The following is a 19,937-nucleotide window of genomic DNA, read 5'->3' as shown; positions in this document are numbered from 1 at the left end:
TTTATAGGAAACATGCCATTCACCCAAAACTTTAAAAAAAGATGTTGCATGTTTGCTGTATCAAAACCGACATTTCGTTTTCATATTCATTTGGACTCAATCGCACAAATTTATTCTCAGTTATAAAAACAGGATTTCTTTCAAAATGCTTCCTATATTTAACTACCAGCTGATTTAGTTCAGTAAAACCTCTAGATAGATGTGGGTCTATAATTATAAAGTATTTGTTATACATAAACAAATACTTTGTGTTGTATTTAACGTTTTATTTAAGTATTTCGGAATATTTTGGTAGTAAATTGATAGACTTCTTCAGAATTGCTGTAACACAAACATCTACAGATGTTTCCTACCCACAGATATCAACTTCTACTTTATTTATCTCATTGGGAAATTAAATGTGACTCAAAAACTCAATTTCTATCTGAGATTATTAAAGTATTTCAAATTGAACTGAATTAAATGGGGTGTGTTTCACTTTAATTAGCTTGAAAGGCTCTTCTGACATTTTAAACATAAACTAATTACCTATTTTTACATAAGTCAGCTTTATCAGAGCCCGAAAGAAGTCAATAAGTGTCTCAGCTGATTACAGAAGTTGTTTTTGAGATTAATACCCAGTTTGGTTAATAACAGTTGTTAAAAAGCTGTCAAATACAACTACGTAATGTCCTGAGTACGTCAGGAGCATTTATTTCCCTAGACCAATCAGAATGTCGAATTTTGGGCGGACTATTTGAAAACAACAAGTGGCCGGTTGCTGATTGGCTAATGGAAAGGTCAGTCACAGTGGGTGCGTCTAGCCGAAGAGCTGTTAGATTTCTGTCACTCTTAATATTCCTCAACAGATGATACACCTAGAGGAAACATATGGATATATTAGATCGAACTAAAGTGAAAAATCTTAGTAAAATGTTCGTTGCAACCGTTAATTTATGCGATTAGCCCTTAAAATGAGGCGGTTGCTAACGTCAACCAAGGCTGTGATTGGTTGTTGCGGTTTTGCTAGGACATGTGGGCGGGGCTTGTCTGAACATCAACAAAAGAGAGGAAAGAGAAAGGAGGAGTAGAAAAGAGGAGAGAAGGCTGGAAGGAATAAACGACAACAGACGACAGATATGTGGCTTTAACCAGAAATAACAGGTAGGAGAACTATTTTAAAGTGTTTTCCAGCTTTTAACTCGTCCTGACACCAAGTTGTTACGGGATAATATTCGGTTTTAAACCACAGGAAGAATAGATGGCCAACAACCGTCTTTTAGCTACAGACATTTTACCGATAATATAAATATATTAATGCTGTTCAAACGTTACCAAGCTGTAGTTATGCTGTTATTCCTACAACCGAAAATAACTCCGGAGAGGCGACGAAGATGGTTTCCGATTCAGAGCCTCGGTAAAGGACTATTCCGCAGCGTTTTACAAATCTGGAGCATTTTATATCTATATTTTTTTTACATCTTCGTTGTGTTGGTAAATAATCAAACATAAACCCAGCTTCAGTTTTATTTTCTCTGTAAACCACATCCAGCCTCAGAGTTTAACACTTTTAATCTGCTTTAAATTGAAGTTATGTTCCTTAATTTAAATACAATTTATAACCTGTGAAACCTTTGTTCTGCGCGTGAAATGCAAAAATAATAAATTAATTTTGAACACTAAATTCCTCTTAATATAATCTCTATTATTTTGCAGTTAAATACATTTAACACAGACCTGTGCAACATTAAATTATGATGCAATTTTTTCTACTTTTTGTGGAAAATTAAATAATGAAGGTTTCCTGGACAACCACAGAACAACTTGATCTGTTATTAGTCAAGAATATAACTTAAAAGATCTAATTTTCCTGAATTTGAAGCCAGTAGATCTTAAATCTTTATGAAAAAGAGTGAAATTCTCCTTTTTACTTTGTATGTTTACGTGACCGAACCGGAAGCCAACTTCGGCGTCCTCCATCTGGAATCTTGACATACATTCTCCAGTTTCCAAATATTAAAGGATATTTTTCCCACATTTTCTGTCAGATTTCTGTTAAATGTTCCGATAATGAACTAAAATGTGTGAATGTGGCTGTTTTAGAAGTGCGTGGATGTGGATATGTGTGTTAGAAGCGGTTCCCCTCCCCCCGCTCCGACCACAGGATTTAAAAACGCAAACAAACGGTTCGAGCTCAGTTCGACGGTAACGGTCCACTTTAACGACCCAAACCCGGCCGGTTCGGGTTTTCTGGTTAAACTACAGGGGGAAACGTCTGAAAAAATGCAGATTTCTGTTTGTGGGTCAAACTGAGAGGCGTCTACCGAGGGAAACCTGACACCGGAGCCCAGCTCCAGCTGGGGGAAGTGGGCCGGGTTCGGGCTCCCTGCCGGGGCCAAGAGGCCGATCAGTGGCAGGGTTACATCACAGCACAGCCCCGGAACACAAACCGGGTTCTACCCGAACCTGAAGCCTTACTAGGAGGTCAGAAATAGTTTACGATTGGAGATCTGAAAAGTGCGGAGTGCTTTTTTTGTTTTTAGGAATTCAGTTTTACATAATGAATGCAGGGGAAATCACAAATTATGGATCACAGCGTCATTGTATGGCGATATGGACTTACATTTTAAACAGCATATTCTCTGGTACTATTGTAAAATCAATTAAAGTGACAATAAAACCTAAGTATTACTATTTTTTTTAGCTAATACGGCTGTGACTGTGTTACAGCAGTTATAGCCCCACAAATACAAATACTGTTGTAGAAAAACATTCCTATTGTAGTACACTTTTTTAAAACAACATTCACACAGTGTGATTAGTACCAATAAACCGCAAACAGTAACAACATTTAATCATATTTTCAAATTTATTAACACTTTTTTAGAACAAAAAAAAAAATACAGATAGTTTTGACTTCTTTTTAACATCACTATTTAGGATTTATCATGACCGATGAATTAAAATTGTCATGATAAACCAAACGATGAATGGGACTCTTTTTAGCTTTTTACAGTAGCTACAGGGAAGCTACTATGCTAGGCTACGCTAAAGGTTAAATGACCTTCTCTTTTCCTTGCAGTGTCTGAACTGTGGTGGGAAAACAAACCGTGAACATGGATGCCGTGCGGCTGATGAAGGAGCTGAGGGTGAATTATGAGCAGGAGGCCAACTTTCTGCCCAGAGAGACGGGTCTGAACCTCATCGTTTCTGCCCAGCAGGTGAGAAACGCGTCCGTCCGGTAAAGTCCAGAGAAACTCTGCTGTGAGATGCTCTAAACTGCCTTTGCCCCCCAGAGCGGCGGCCAGATCACAGCCAGGAGCCGGGATGTGACCGTGGAGGATCTGTGGAGCCTGACCAGCTTCTTCGGCTACAGCACCCAGAGCTTCGTCCAGGCCGTCAGCCTGCTGGACAGATTCCTGGCCATGATGAGGGTACGACCGACCGCCCAGTCCAGAAAATTACTGGGAAAATCTTTAAACTGTGGATACAAGCATTAGCATGCTAACTCCTCTGGTCGTGTGTTTTTCATATTAGCCACTTGAATTTCAGGGTGACGGCCATTTTTTAAATTTTATGTTTATGATTAGCATAGCAAAGTTTTTGGCTAGCTGTGCCCACCACTTGCAATAACTACGGCTGAGTTTAGTTCAGATTTTTCACTACAACCATGGCGGCCATTTTGAAAAGTGTCAAAAAAGGAAACACAAGATGATAATCTGTGAAATATTCTCAAATTTAGTACAAAAATTTGTTTTCCTTGACAACCATGGCGGCCATCTTGAATTAGTGGCTAATGGTGAAATCTGTGTAAAGTTCTTCCATCGACGTGTGAAAGATTTTTCTGAATGTTCTCCAGGTCCAGCCCAAACACCTGTCCTGCGTCAGCCTCAGCTGCCTCCACCTGGCGGCCAGAGTGACGGAGGCGGAGTGCGACCAGACGCCGGCCGACGAGCTCATCCGCATCGGCCAGTGCCGCTTCACCGTGTCCGACCTCAGCCGCATGGAGAAGATCGTCGCCGAGAAGCTGCGCTTCAAATCCAAAGCCGTGACCGCCTTAACCTTCCTGCAGCTGTACCACCAGATCACGCTCACGCACGCCACCTACAGGTGAGTCGCAGGCTGCAATCGCAACCGTTTCAGGCAACAGCTATTCTGCAGATTAATCCGTTATTCTGATGATTAACAAGCTATTCTGATGATTAATCGTTATTCTGACGATTAATCGATTATTCTAACGATTAATCAGTTATTCTGATGATTAATCGTTATTCTGTCAATTAATCAAATGGGAAAATGGTCGCATACTGCAGATTTTTCATTTAATCACTAAAGCGTTTTTCTGCAATATTTAGAAATGCGTTGAAACATGCAGATAAAGAAACAACTAAGTCAGAATCAGCTACAGCCTCCATAAAAGCCTCATCAGTGCCGGGTTCGGGTCAGAGCTGCTCCCTGTTTGAGGGTAAAGCAGGGCAGCCGGCGCCGATAAGGCCGGTCGTTCAGCCGTCTGCAGCCGCTTACGCAACGCGGCTGCTTCCAGTCTGCAGAGGTCGAACACAAAGTTCAGCTCCAGCCGGATTTACACCGTCAGCTTGTTGACCTGAGAAGAAGCATAAAAATGTCCAGATTTCTTCTGCAGTCGGTTTATTTCATGAATTTCGCCTCCAAAAGTCGGATCAGCTGTGAGGAACATCACCAGGTTTAGATCTGTTATGGTAACGAATGTTTCTGGAGTTATTATGATTAAATGACAGAACTGTTGCTCTGAGACCATTTTCTGGATAATATAATGGAAGAACACATTCAGGGAGACCAAACTTTAAATTCTAGTGAATATTTTAACCTGTAAAATGCTGAAGGCTCATTAGAACAACATCAGTTGTTTTCCTCATGTGGTTGAAGGTTTGAGCATCTTGAGATGCCAGATGTGCAGAAAGTCGTGACTCTGATGTGGTTTGGTTGTGAACAGGAAGGAGACGCTGAGTCTGGAGAAGCTGGAAGCTCAGCTGAAAGCCTGTCTGTGCCGGATCTCCTTCTCCGAAGCAAAGGTAGGATGAGCCGTCGGTCCCGCCGAGCCCCTGTGGGTCTGACCGCACCGAGGTTCTGATCCGGCCCGTCTGTCTGTCTGTCCCTGCAGCCGTCCGTCCTGGCCCTGGCTCTCCTCAGGCAGGAGATGAAGAGCATCCAGTCAGACGACATGCTGGAGATCGCCTTCCACATCCAGAGACACCTGAAGGTACGTCCAGGAAACCGGATCTGACCGGATCTGACCGGGTCGTTCCTCCTGATGTGTTCTTGTGTTTATATCAGAACATCCTGGGTTTATTATTCCTAATCGATCGTCTTGTAGTTCATCTGTTAGTGAAACTGGAGGATTTATTGTTGTCAGATCAGTCAGGAAACGTTACAGAACATGATGTGATGGTTTTCTGCAGCCGTAAATGATGTTTATGTGACGTTAAAGTGAAACTGGCTGGCGGCACACGGAGCCGCAGAGCTCGCTTTCCTGGAACACGGAGAAACTTTCTGTCTCTGGAATTCCCTGAATTCCGCCTGCAGGCTCTGAGCTGCAGGTCGGGTTTTAACCTGCCGACCCGAACAAAACGGCCCGTTTCCGTTCACAGCTCTTCAGGAAAGCCTCGGTTCTGACCGGCCGTTTCACCCGCTGTCTGGGTTTCAGATTCCCGACGCGGAGCTGCAGCGGTGGAGCGAGCGGGTGGCCCGCTGCCTGTCGGACTACGCCTCGCCCAAGTGCAGCAAGCCCAACCACCGGAAGCTGCAGTGGATCGTGTCCCGGCGGACCGCGCAGAACCTGCACAGCCACCGCAGCGTCCCGGAGCTGCCCACCATCCCAGAGGGCTGCTGGGACGAGAGCGAGAGGTGAGGGAGCCCAGGGATCACTGTGAACCGGTCCACCGCCGGCGCCGAGCTCCACCCGGACGGTGGGAACACCGTCAGCCTCATGAACGCTCGGCGCCGGCAGCAGCTGTGAGGGAGACGGTTTGGTGCGTAAATATCGAAGCTTGAATCGGTCCTACAAAAAAAATCCAACGTGTCGGAACCGAAAAAGCCCGGTTAGTTAGCCCGAAGTAAACTACGTTTATTTATTTCTCTCTGCTGGTTTTTAGTGTCGTTTCCCCCGTTTTTAACTTTTTGTTGAATATCTTTCCATGTCGTCGCTCGTTGTTTGAGAAGAATGACGTGAAAAAATAATAAATAAGAAAAATACCTCATTTATGAAATTAGGTGAAAAATCTTCACGCTTAAATGAAGGGAATATAAAGTTCAATGTTTACTAATAACCTCAATATAAATTATCATTTTTAAAGGTTAATCAGTTTTTGCACTTTAAAATTCTGTTTTATATTTTAACTTGTATTCCTGTTAAAAAGGAACTGATTTGTTTATTAACTGGCCTTTTCTCTTTTATACGTTTCTAGTTTTCTTGTTTTTAATGTGATTAATTGATGAATAATCGATTAATCGTCAGAATAATTGGTAGATTACTCGGATTATTAAAATAATAATGTGCCAACAGACCTGAAACAAACACACCCTGAAACTGGAATCAAAATAAAAGCTATGAGTTAAATGTTCCAGCGACGCGTTGCAACAGCAACTCGCCTCAGAAAGCTTCCCAGGTGTTTCACCTGAAAGGGAGGCGGCCACGCCCCCGGAGCGTCTCCAAGGCAACGCCCCGTTTTCCATCAGCATTAGTCAGTAAAAGTCGTTCCCTCACATCAAATCGCGTCATATTTACAGGAATGAAAATCTCTGAGGAAACAAAGTCGTGCAGCAACACTCGGCTTTCTGATGTGTCACAACGCGGCGCCGCATCTGGTCACGTCCTCAGACGGTTTTATTACCTCACAATCAGCAGGGGGGGGTGGGGGGGGGGGGGGGGCTCACGGTTTATGTAACTCTGAGATAAGAGGAAGAAACCCGAAGGAGCTCAGAGTGTCGAAGTTTAACCAGCTGATCTGTTGTTTCTCCTGCAGATCCGGCTTCATGCTCAGCTTTTGTTTTAAATGAAAACACGTTGGTCCACATTCTGCTCCACTTCCTGGTTTTCAGAAAACCTGAAAATCTGGAGTTTTTATCTAAGCAGAGGAAGGATAAACCTGACCTTCCTTTAGATTGTTAGCAGAGAACTTCAATATTTAGTTTGAAATATAATTTGTGGTGAAAAACGAAGCAATTTAGGTTATATGTTGATCTCATGTTGCTAAATCCTGGCTATGATTTCAAAATAACTAAAGGGCTGAAACGATTAATCGTGATTAATCATTCGTTGAAATAATTGTTAACCAATTCACTAGTTGATTAATCGTTAACTGGATTATACGGACACAAAAATAAGCAATTTCACAGAACAACACACCAAAACTGTGCAAAGACATTTTGCATTTAATATAAAAAATGTAATTATGTTTTAACTCCTTCAGAAGCAGCTTCAACTTCACCTGGTTGAAATCCTGTGTCAACAACAAAAAGATCTCGTTAATTAGCACCTTCTGCACCTAATTAATCTGTTAATCCAACAATAATCATTAACCAGCTCAACTGTTTTAATGTTAAGTCGAGCAGAAAAGGTTGAGCTTTCCACATGTTATTGGGATTTATTTATTTAAAAAAAATGTTTTCATTTAACTGCTTCATCTTTTTTTTATAAAATATTACAAAAACATAAAAAATACACAAAGTCCTAATTTAAATTAAAAAAAAACATTTTATGGCCTAAAATGCAACAACACGCCCTTCCTTTAGTGAATCTTGATTATTTGTGACATCGGCAGCATAAAATATACAGTCTACTGATGTGTTATGTCTTGGATTAATAACTGAATTTGAACCAAATGAATTCTGGGTAGAAAATACGGACAGAAGATTTTTTTTTGGCTAAATTTGTGCTTTGAGTGTGTTGTTCTTTCAGCAAATGGCTTTTTTCCCCCCAAACAACCGATAAGTAAACTAGTTAACGATATTTAAATAAACGATTAATCGTGATTAATCATTTCATCCCTAAATCAAATGTTGAGAGAAGTTAGGTTGTGGTTGTATCTAGAGGTGTTAAATTTTTCCCGCCTTCTCGTCCACAGTGAGGACTCTGGTGAAGACGTGATGAGCTCAGGAGACGAGTCTCTCTGCAGCTCCCTGGGCAGCGACGCCGAAGGCCCCTTCTTTCCGCTGCACCTGCGTCGTCAGTACCTCGCCGCCTGAAGGCTCCGCCCCCCCTCTCCCCGTCCTCCTCCTCTCCGTCCCCTTCACTTCCTGCCATCTTCGTTTAACGCTCTGCCGCCGGCGGAGCGGCGCACAAACCTCTGGCAGCTGCTAGCTTTAGCTTGTAGCGGCGTCACATTCCAGGATGCAACGACTTCCTGGTCAGTTCTGGAGAAACTCTGAGTCAGCAGAACAGGCTCCAACAAAGACTATTTGCCAAAACGTGTCGCGTTTGTCCCACAGAATGTCTGTCTTTCTTTTGACTGTTATTAACATGCGACTGTTTTTCTGGAGCGCAGGAGGTTGAAGCAGCAGATCGAGTCGTTTGTTTGTGTTTAATCCCAAATATCATCTGAAAACAGTAAATCCAGAGAAAGCTGCTGCTGCTACTTTTTCTGTTTCCAACTTTAATTTGCACAGTTTTTGTTTTGACATGTGTTAGAAGGTGGACGTGTGTTTAGCGTACATGTGGACGTGTGAACCTGCTATGACGTAGCTTAGCTCAGTTTGAAGGTGAGGATGTTGTTTCAGACTAAATAATGCAGAATGTGTCAAAAAAAGTGAAAAATGTTTATAGAAAAACCTGTAAAACTGTAAATGTGTACAAAAAAATCTGTTAATAGTTCTGTAGATAGTGAGTTATTTATTCTGTTTTTGTCACATGTCCTGAAAAAGAAAAACGTTATAAAAAAAGGCGCTATTTTTAATCCACTGCCTGCTGTTTTTTATTTTTAGCTGAATAAGATCCTCCATGAGGAAAGGAGAGAATTCACACCAAAATAACTTTTTACAGATTAAACATTTTTAAAATGCCAGTTAAATTTTCTTAATTCTTCAGATTTTAAATCTGGAGGGGAAAAAAAAAATCTGTTTATTGCAGTTTGGGCAAAATATTTTTATTTTCTTATTTAAACGGAGCTGAATTATTTAATTAGCATCTTTTAATGTATATTGAGTGGAAAAAAATAAAAAGCTTAGGGGTTAAATGAAAAAAATCATAATGAACATTTTTTATTCATCAGATTATTTGATTAATCGATTTAATATTTGATTAATCGATCATTATGGCATTTATTGTAGCTCTAATTTGGTGTCACCAGTTTGATTTCAGCATTCAGAAACAAAATCATCAGAAAACTAAAAGTTTTTAAAATCAATGACCTGAAAGAGTCAATTATTTTATTCTGAAATAAATCTAGTTTCATCATTTTAAGACCCCAGTTTGTTTTGTTGCGGAACTTTTATCATAATTTTAAGGAGTTAATACAAAATTTAGCTCTTTTTGTGGCAAGTGTCTTCATTTTCTTGATAAAATAAGATTTTAATCGTTTTTGGAAAATGAGAAGCTAATATTTTGAATAATTGGCACCTTCTGCAAAGTCTTCATTTTACACATTATAAATACACAACGTAAGTCGTTCAGTTCTTTAATAAGAAAACAAATATTACTGCTAAAAACGTAACAATATAACATTCCTTGAGTGAATAATAAACCATTTGGATTTATAATGGCGAAAGGAGCTTAAAATGAGGATTATTTCCATCTTAAATGCAAAATATTTTTATTAGAATTTTGAATTTTGGCTTAGTTTCCGCTTTAGGTGTGTTGTTCTCTCAGCAAATACTCTGGTTAATGATTAATCAATGATTAAATTGGTTGATTGAACAGTTGATTAATCACGATTAATCGTTTCAGCTCTAGTTTGACGACCGATTAATGCTGCGTAACGTTTTCAAATCAAATCTCAACGCGGAGATGAAGACGCCGTCGAGTTCAATAATCTCAAAATAACAAGATTGTCGTTTGAAATTGATTTATTATTTTGAAAATAATAAAATAAAAAAATAAAAAGTTTTGTTTGAAAAATTGGTTTTACAGTAAAGATTATTTCTTTATGTTGAGCTCAGGTTAGTTTATGAGCAGTCGACCAGAATTCATCACAGTGATGCATTTATGTTGCCATAGCAACCAGCCAGAACAACTAATTCTTTCACCAAAGTTGAGATTTAAACGTTTTCTGAAACGATCGACTCAGCAGCTTATCGTCCATCTGAGATTTAAAAGCCGTTTCTGTTCAGAAAAGTTTGATTTCAGGATCTGGAGAGACGAACTCGGAGTCTGGAGGCGGGATGGTTCTTCACGCTCAATTTTATTTTATTTTATTTTATTTTTTAGAAAACCCTGGAGAAAACCAGCCAGGTTATAAAACGTCTTTCTGCTTCTCTGTGCAAATATTTTGTTGTTGTTTTGAATTAAAACGACATTTAAATCCACGTTTACAGTTTCTGTCACAAAACAACCACAGAGTCCTACCAGCCGGGCCGCTCCGTCTCCTCCGCCGGGTCACTTCCTGCTTCCTGTTCCACCAACAGAGTCACAACAGTCCAATCCTGGGATCAGAATCCCATCCGGGATTTCTTCTTCTTGGGCTGGGACGCCTGCAGCGCCCCCCGCTGGCTCTGCGACGCCCTGGAGGGCGTCAGAGACGGAAAGCTGGGCAGCTGAGAGGAAGAGGAGGGGGTGGGATGAAGAGGAGGATCATCCTGAGGAAACAAGAGACAGGAAGTGATGTCACAGTGTGGTCCAACCAGTAATTCTCCTGATTGGACAAAAACGCGTCCCTGCAGGATTTCAGGTAATTTCTGGAAAACATCCGCTGTGCGCTACGCTAACCAGCTCAGATATAAACACGATCGATCAATCAATCAATCAATGACAGAAACAGACTGCTAGCTAGAAGCTAACACAAAGAAAAGTGAGACTTCTAGCTGCTTCCATCCACTCTGGTGGAAACTCATGAATGGGTTGATTTAGTCCTTTATTATTCTATCGATTAGTTGGACGATTAATCGATTAACTGAATAAAATAAATGATCATTTCTGGATTTCTTTCAGACAATATTAAAAATGCAAATCTTTAAAATAAACAAATAATTTTTAAAACAAATGTGTTCCCCAAAATGCAGTAACAGCATTTCCTTAGTGAAATCTTCATCATTTGTTGATTAGTTGATCATTTTGTTGGTTTTAACTTCATTCCTGCTTTAAGTTCGTTGTTCTTCCAGCAAAGCCTTTCAACTCCAGATAACGATTAATCAATTACTAAATTAGTTGAAGATTGTTTGAATAATTGATTAATCACGATTAATTGTTGTGGTGTGAAGATGCTTATAAAAGCAGTTTATGTTTATTTCAGATATTTAAATTTGGACGACATGAAGTAAAGATTGATTAATTATTGGTGATAATTAGATGCCAAACTGATCACATACATGGACGAACAGATGTTTTTGCCCAACGTGTGTAAAGTAACCCGCCCCTCTGGAACCTGGTGGTGGCAGCATCACCATTCCCACCTGTGTTTCCCAGATGGAGCTCAGTGATTGGTCGGCCAGATTCCTGCTCCTCTGATTGGCTGCTTGAGGCTCTGGAGTTCTGCAGGGCGGATCCAGACGGTCCGGCGGCGGCGAGTCGTCCTGATCCTCCAGGAAGTAGGCCAGGTGGCCCAGAGGCCTGCTCCGCTGGCTGTCGGACAGCGGGCCGCTGGTTCCCGAGGACCAGCCGGAGAAGTCGTCCAGGTCCGTCTGGTAGCTGACGGAGGAGGTGAAGCTGCCGCTCAGCTGCAGGTGGCGCCCCGACGCGCGCTGCGCCTCCTTCTCCCTCCTCCTCCTCCTCCGCAGCGCCTCCCTCTTCATGGCCCGGTTCGCGCCGCGCTCCTCCTGCCACCAGTCCAGCCACGCCTCCTGGCCGCCGCTCCACGCCGTCGTCAGCCGGTTGCTCAGCAGGTCGTGCCACGCCTCGGCGTCCACCGCTGGCGGCACCGGAACCGGCTCCAGGTCGCTGTGCAGCAGCGACCGCGTCCGCATGCAGCGCTGCAGGTCCTGCTGCTGCGCCCCCTGCAGGTGGCGTCCGGCGGCGTCCGGCTCCGGCACGCTCAGCAGACCATCGGTTCGGACCACGAGGCGCGGCGGAGCTTCGGGTTTCCCCTCCTGTCTCATCAGCTTCTGCAGCCAGCGCCTCCAGGTGTGACGCGTGGCGCTGCTCAGCGCCGAGCGAGCCGACCAATCCGCTCCGTTACCAACGGCGACTAACGCCGGGATCCGATCTGGAGGCCTGGCAGGAAAACAAACGCTGCTGGTTATCATGATGGTCTGAGATCAGGAACACATCCAAAGATCAATCAACTTTAAGTTCTAACGTTTAGCTGAAATGAACAAAACAACAAATAAAATGAATCAAAGTCTCTGAAAACCTTCAAAATAAGAAGTTAGTTGAGACCAAAACACCAAACTGGAAACTTTTTTCATCCAGTTTTCGGTATAAAGAGAAAAACGGCAAATCATGCAAAACAAAATGATTGAGTTTGTTTTCATTTATCGGGCGTACCGATCCGAACTCTGGTTCCTGTCGGGCGTTTCCGGGACAAACGTGCGAGCGTTGGGAGCCTGCGTTGGCATGACAACATCCTCGTCGCTGGACGTTTCCGCGGCTAGCACCGGGAAGCGAACTTCAGTGTCCGGCGTTCCGGTCTCTGGCGCTCCGGTCTCCGGCGTTCCGGGTTTTCCATCGTCCCGCTCCAGGACCTGGTAGAAGATGTCTCCCGCTGCCGTCAGCTGGAGGACAATCATGGTCGCCGTGGAGACGGACGTCCTCTGGAGACACGTCAGGCCTGGAAACGTGAAGTAAATCTGTTAAAGGTGGGCGACTCGGCGCTGGCGCCCTCTGCTGGAGGCGGCGCTGACCTGCAGCTGGGGAAGCCAGTCTGTGGGCGGCGGTCTGCTGCCGGTGGGGCAACTGGACCGGGAGCAGAGCCAGACTGTCTCTGGGTCTGAGCAGAGCCTGAGGAGAACCGTGGCTGCAGCACGCCTCCACGGCGCCACCTGGAGGAGGAGAAATGTAAAATGTTTGTTGCTGGTTCTAAACACGGTGAGCGACACACAGATCTGACATGTGGGACGATTTTAGCACAAAACTAAACAGTTTTTTGCAGAAACAGTCAGAAATAATTAAACAGGGAGGAAAAAATAAATAAACCAAAAAAACTATACAGAGATAAAGAAAATAAGAAAAAAACAAGGAAATTAAATTAAATAGAGGAAAGACAAACAGCAAGGACAAAAGAAAATAATTATTTAAAATTTACAAAAAATTAAAAGTAAAAAAAAAAAAACAGAAATTGAAGATCAAAGAAAAAAGAAGACCAAAAGATTTTTTTATTTTTATAAAAACGATAAAAAACATAAAATAAAAGAAAGAAAATACTGAAAATAAAAATTTAGAACAGTTAGCACAAATGAATTTACTCAACAAAAAACCTAACAGACAAAACAAAAAATATTTTTAATGAATAAATTAAACATAAAATAAAAAAAAAATATGTTAAAGGAAAAACATGCTGCAAGGACAAAACAATTGTATTCTTTAAAGATAATTAAGAAAACAACAATTTTTAAAAATATACTGAAAATACAGAAAAAATAAAGAAAACAAGAAAAAAGAAGAAAATACCCAACAGGGAGGACGAAGCAAAAGCAACTAAATGTTTCTGTAAAGTATCTGAAAATGAAGATCCTGAAAATAAATTAAAACTAAACAACCAGAATGAAAGAAAAAGATTTTAAAATTAAATGTATAATTTAGGAAATTGAAAATGAGCCTGGAAAACAGAGTTTCCAAAACCTTGAAAAAGCAGCAGGACCTTTGGCTGTTGCTGCCCCCTGCTGACTCACCAGAGTACTGCAGCAGCGTGATCTCCTGGGACGACTGCGACCCGAGCAGAACCTTCGTGGTTCCTGACGCGGAGCCCGGAGCCACGTGGCAGAAAAGGGGCGGAGCCTCCATCATGTGGTCCCACTTCAGCATGGGGACGCAGGGGAAGCGCTCGTCCATGACGTAGGCCGAGTGCTGCGCAGGGACAGACAGGAAGTCCAGATTCGTCTGGAGCGCCGAGGCGAAACGGAGGAACCGAGAGACTCACCTGCGTGGTGAGGAGGTGGTGAAAGGGGTGAACGTCTCCCAGGAATCTGACCAGCAGGAGGCGCTCTCCCCTCTGGCAGTCTGAGGTGCTGCTGATCCGGAACAGAGTGTGACGCGGGTGCGACTCCAGCTGGAGGAGAGAGAGCAGCGAATCACGCCCAGAGGAATGTGACCCAAACTGCGTCGATGTTCTGATAATGCTGAGCATCACCGCCGTGATTCAGGTGAATAAGAAACATAATCGATAAGTCATTAAAAACCAGGCAGCAGCATCAACATCCAACCACTTCCTGTCGTCGTCGTCTTCTTCGTTTCTGCCAGTAGCAACGTCCGCTTGTTGATCATGTGACTCATCTTTTCCATTACCGTGTTAAAGTTATTTCAGTACAGCTGACAAACCCACTTCATCCTAAATCAAAATGTGTCATTTTCATCATCTCAATTTGAACAATTTTACGAACATTGGAAACGCAGAAAACGTCAAAATGTCCTTAAACACGAAGTCGGTTGAATTTCTGCCATTTCCTCTTTGTTGTGTTGATTTACGCCCCTGTACCGTCTCCATGGCGACAACACGGCCGATTGGTTTTACTTTTTTAAAATCGACGTTGGGACGTTTAAACGAGAATCGGGAATCTTTTCGTGAATCCAGCGCTAACTTCCCCCACCTTCAGCCTGAAGTCAGTGAGCTCCACCCCCGTCCGGTCGGCGTACAGCATCACTCGCGGGTGGGCGGAGAATTCGCACCATCGCCACGACGACTTGGCGTTGAAGTACAGGTTGCTCTCCTCCGTTCGGACCTTCTGCATCCTGACGGGGGGGGGAAAGCAGGGGAGTCTGTGACTCTGTGGCGTTTGGACCAAACCCGCAGGTCGGCCCGTTCCTCACCCTCTGCCGACCGTCCACAGGCTCGCCGCTCCGCTCTCACTCGCCACCAGAACTTCGCCCAGAATGTGCGGACTGAGGAAACAAACAGAAGGAGGTCGGCTTCCGGGCCGGACGCTACGGCTGATAAACTTTCCATAAAAGCATCAATCATTATTGATTAGTGTTTTTATTTTAAATATCTGAAATGCTGCTGATGTGACCTTCAGTTCGCACCTTGGTGTTTTATTTTTTTTAAGCAGCTATGAGGCAAAGTGGGAAAACTGGAAACTGCTGCTGCGCAAGCTAGCAGGTTGTTGCTAGGCAACCAGAGTGAGTGAGTTGCCAGGCAACCAAAGAGTGAGTGGGTTTCTAGGTTAACTGAAAAGTGAGTGAGTTAGTTGATGCTTAGCTAGAAGTTCAGCAGCTAAACTCTTTCCTCTGCCTACGTCTCCCAGAATGCAGTGCGGTTCTGAATCAAACTTCAGTGAATATTCTACATATTGAATTTTCTGTCCGCCGTCTTTTCTACTGATACTGATCATGTGTCTATTGGTTCGTTCTCTGACCCCACCTGGTGCTGACCCTACCCTGGTGCTGACCCTATGTGGTGCTGACCCTACCCTGGTGCTGACCCTACCTGGCGCTGACCCTACCTGGCGGTGACCCAACCTAATGCTGACCCAACCTAATGCTGACCCAACCAGGTGCTGACCCTACCTAATGCTGACCCTACCTGGCATTGACCCTACCTAATGCTGACCCTACCTGGCATTGACCCTACCTAATGCTGACCCTACCTGGCATTGACCCTACCTGGTGCTGACCCTACCTGACGTTGATGCAGCTGGCAGCAGCTTCGGTGCCGACCACCTGCAGCAGGTGCGGCTCGTTCTGGTCCCCCATCCCCCAGACTCCACAGACGTGGTCGGAGCGCACGGCGACACAGCCTGCAGGGCGACAGGAAACCATCAGCTGATCCCAGGAGCATCGGGAATCCTTCCGGAAAGCGCCGTACTGTCGCCGAAGCACGAGCCGCAGCTGATCTGTCGGACCGGACCCTTCAGCTGGAAGCTGACCGGCTTCTGGCCGGTGTCCACGCAGGCGGAGCCGTCGCGCTCCAGCGCCACCCTGTGGAAGTCTGGGGTACTGCGTTAAGAACAATGCTTCTGGTTCCAGTTTGTTTGACCATCATTCCCTCTGGTTTTGGATTCTATGCAACTGATTTTTTTTTACCTTCCTTCTGGACACCTGTGATGTGTAACCATGGCAACAACGTGTCTTTTTTAACCATCTCAAAGCTCGAATAAGACCTGACCTTTGACCTAAAGGACCATAGCAGGATACTCAGGCGGTCCATCCCCGGGCCCCCGGGGTACAGCAGGCAGCCATCGCTCTGTGAGAACGGGACGAAGGCCAGGGCGCCCCCGGTGGCCGCCTCTGAGAACTGCATGCGGTCCCTCTGCTCGGTCAGCTCCTCGTACAGCAGCGAGCCCAGCAGGTCCGGAGGAACGTCGTGGACCACGTCCCACAGCAGGCTGGAGTACCGGTCCAGAGACCGGGACCGGTACGACATGGGACACCTGGAGGCCGAAACAAAACCACAGATCAGGATGAAATTTTCTAAAAAAATTAGAAAGTCTGGTTATTAATAGATTAATATTTTTATTGTGCCTGACTTTTTCTCCCCTAATAAAATAATTTTCTACTTTAACATTCTTTAATTGCAGTTGGGAGAAAATTTCATTATCAGTAAATGTGAGTTATTAGCCACGAAAGGTATAAAAATATCAGAACAGGTATCGGCCCAAATGTTCAAATCGGTTCATTCGTATAGGAAAGACATCAGATGGGTGGAAAATAAAATCCCAACATAAACCTAAAGCTTTAACACCAAATACATCATGAATATTTCTGATTCTTATTTTCCAAGTAGATTAAAATAATAACTTAATTTGAAATTTCCTATTTATGATCTTTTCCAAACTAAATAAATACAAATGTATAATTAAACTTATTTTAAACTTTAAGTATTTAGTTTAATTTTTTAATAGGCTGACTAAAGAGACCAGCCTCTGATTGGCTAAATCAGAGTCTTTAACCTCTGATTGGCTAAATCAGCACAAGCTCCGCCCCCTTTTTTACTCGGCAAGTTTTATAAGTTGGGATACACAATATATTGGCACTAACCAAATTGGAATTGATTATTTTTGAACAAAAATATCGGTAAGCAATGGATAAAGCAGTAATATACATTTTCAGATCGGTTCATTTCAGAACATTTACTTTTCACCGTGTCTAATTAGGTTTTTCTTCTAACAAATCAAAGTTCTTCTGTTTTTTCAGATTCTCTCTAGTTTTGTTTCGATCCAGTTGGTTTTCTGCTTACATGTTGAACTTCAGCTGGTCGACGAAGCTCTTCGTCCTCCACATGTTGACCGAACCCTGACGATATTTCTGCAGAACAGCAGCAGATTAATCTGAGGCTCTAATCTGAGGCGTCGGCAGCAGGTCGGGCCGGACTCACCGTCTTCCCCTTGGCTTTCTGGAAGTAGAAGTTTTCCCCCAGGATCTCGCTCATGCACCCGAAGGCGTCCGGGCCGTGATCCGTGAAGAAGTTCTGCATCTGGACGAAGGAGCATTTCTTTACTCTCTGATTCTTTTTTTTTTTTGGTTTATTTTAGAAATGAGCAGAGAAATTCTCCAGAAAACTGAAATTTTCCACTTAATCCACTCGGATCTTTAACTGAAGGCACCAATTCTACTGTCACATTCAAATACTTTCATTTTATGGATCGATCAAATTTTTGGTTTTTGAAAAATTCTTTCCAGTTCAACCTGAAGGCAGCCGGGGCGGCCATCTTGTTTGTCATCTTCTATTTATTTGGCCTTTTGGATTCAGGTCCGCTGCATGGCATTAGCACCAAGCTAAGATTTAAATAAAATCTAAATAATGTGCTGTAAGGAGGATAAAGAAGGAATTTTATGAAAACTCCAAATAACAAAAAAATTAAAGTGAGGAATGTTGGAAATCTTTGGAATAAGTTTTACAAATAAGTAAATATTTTATCTTTTAACACATCAGCATTAAATTATTATGAGCAGCAGGATATGTGTCTCTTCTCTGCTAATATTATGACGATGTTCTCATATTAACCAGACATCTTGTAGCCTGATCAACATGCAGGTTTCTGTCATTTAGACATAATCGCTCAGTGGTAGTTTAGATCATTATCAGCTGAAATTGGCTGCTAATATCTGATCGGTTTATTAAAATGTTCCTCACATGTGTTAAGACGTCCAGCGGGTCAGGAGGCGTCACGAGTTCCTGGAACGCTGCAGGAAAAACACAGAAGCATCAGGAAAACTGGGAAAAAGCAAAAAATATAAGTTTATTACGGCTCTACGCCTTAATTAGAGATCAATAAACATAAATGCTTCACGAAGAGATGATGGGAGATAAAACCAACGGAGCGCCGACTCGGGATGTTTTCTGGATCAGAACCGGCTCACCTTTCCTGGGGGACAGCAGGGGAACCGGAACCGGCTCCATCTGGCGCCAGAGCTCCCCTCCAACCTGCCGTTTGGACCTGAACGCCCAGCTGGAGACAGAGCCGGTGCCGCCCTGGAACCAGAGCCGCATCAGGTCATCATCAAACTCAACCTCCTCACCTCACAAAACACCTGGAGGAAAACTAATACAGCAAATCACCCAGAATGCACTGCGCCACAGGTGTAATGTGAGGTTGAAAAAATTGATTAATCTAGGAGGAAATCAATTAATCATGACTGATTATTGACAGCTACTTTACTAATCAATTAATCATTAACAGACTCAAAGAAAGACCATTAGCTTAAAACAACATATTCAGAGCAGTAATTAAACCAGAACATGTACAACATCTGTCTGATAGAAAACATCTGTCTGTGAAGAGGCTGAAGCCAAAACTAGCTTCACCCAGTTCAGATTCTCTGAAGAATTTCTAGTAAACAAATAATAAAATATTTATTTTCATATTTAAAGAAACGAATTTATTTATTTACAGTTGCAATATATTTCTAAGTTGTATTAAAAAATTACGAGGTTATATTAAAACGTCTATAGAATGTGGCATTTTTATACGATTAATCGTCAGAATAATCGATTACTACAATAAATGATTGTCGAATTTGTAATACGCAAGAACTATCGATTCGGTGTTTATTAAACCTAAAATACGTACTTTTAAATAGTCTTAATGCGCTTTCCGGACGTCAGTGAACGCAGCATCGTATTTAACTCAGATTTGTTTACATACTGAACATTATTCAGCTGAATTTTGTGAAACAAACTTCGACAGGTGAGCTCAGAAAACCCCCCCACCTGCGCCAAGACTCCGCCGTAGCAGCCCCATCCTCCAGCGCTGTGTCTCTGGACCCGGTTCGGCGGTTCGCAGCTGTAAAACGAGGGGAAAAGTTGCTGAGGAAACTGGAAGTCCATTATCGCTGTCCTGGGTTATCTGCGTCCCTGTCCATGTGCCTGAGTGCCGGAACAAGTCCAGACACGTTGAACTGTCCCGACAGCAGCTGGCTTCGATGAGACGTCAGTTTATCCTAAACTAGGATGTGGAAAAAACTACAGAGTGGTAAAAAGAGACATAAATGAAGTTAAATAATCAGAAACTTTCACTGCGAGTCGCTAAACAACACGTGTTGTTGCTCCGGTAGGTTGAGCGGAAGTCAAGAGAAGACAACAGCAACCACTTCCGGTTTCTTGGAGAAAACTACAAAAATAAAACAACAAAAAATACCATTTATGCCAAACACACATAATAATAATAATAATAATAATAATAATAATAATAATAATAATAATAATAATAATAATAATAATAATAATAATAATAAACCAAAG

General features: G+C 42.8%; 2 protein-coding genes across 2 annotated transcripts; one reads left to right on the top strand and one right to left on the bottom strand.

The window, feature by feature from the left end:
* The first annotated feature begins 759 nt into the window (after positions 1-759).
* ccng2 (cyclin G2) lies at positions 760-8,856 on the top strand. The gene is made up of 8 exons (XM_008424569.2): positions 760-1,143; positions 3,062-3,200; positions 3,276-3,413; positions 3,839-4,089; positions 4,952-5,030; positions 5,120-5,218; positions 5,663-5,862; positions 8,082-8,856. The coding sequence occupies exons 2-8, from the start codon at positions 3,096-3,098 to the stop codon at positions 8,200-8,202; spliced, it is 993 nt and encodes a 330-aa protein (XP_008422791.1). The 5' UTR covers positions 760-1,143; positions 3,062-3,095; the 3' UTR covers positions 8,203-8,856.
* A 1,143-nt stretch (positions 8,857-9,999) lies between these two features.
* taf1c (TATA-box binding protein associated factor, RNA polymerase I subunit C) lies at positions 10,000-19,768 on the bottom strand. The gene is made up of 16 exons (XM_008424568.2): positions 19,407-19,768; positions 18,557-18,668; positions 18,330-18,379; positions 17,571-17,669; positions 17,433-17,500; positions 16,391-16,626; positions 16,062-16,184; positions 15,876-15,993; positions 15,068-15,139; positions 14,848-14,989; positions 14,181-14,309; positions 13,933-14,107; positions 12,946-13,083; positions 12,590-12,872; positions 11,560-12,316; positions 10,000-10,746 (listed from the first exon to the last, which is right to left on the bottom strand). The coding sequence occupies exons 1-16, from the start codon at positions 19,521-19,523 to the stop codon at positions 10,600-10,602; spliced, it is 2,766 nt and encodes a 921-aa protein (XP_008422790.1). The 5' UTR covers positions 19,524-19,768; the 3' UTR covers positions 10,000-10,599.
* Between the last annotated feature and the right edge of the window lie 169 nt (positions 19,769-19,937).

This window comes from Poecilia reticulata, linkage group LG12 (genome assembly GCF_000633615.1).
Source record: "Poecilia reticulata strain Guanapo linkage group LG12, Guppy_female_1.0+MT, whole genome shotgun sequence".
Classification (NCBI taxonomy): domain Eukaryota; kingdom Metazoa; phylum Chordata; class Actinopteri; order Cyprinodontiformes; family Poeciliidae; genus Poecilia; species Poecilia reticulata.
The sequence above is the reverse complement of the archived record's forward strand: the minus strand, read 5'-3'. Positions and strand labels throughout refer to the sequence as shown.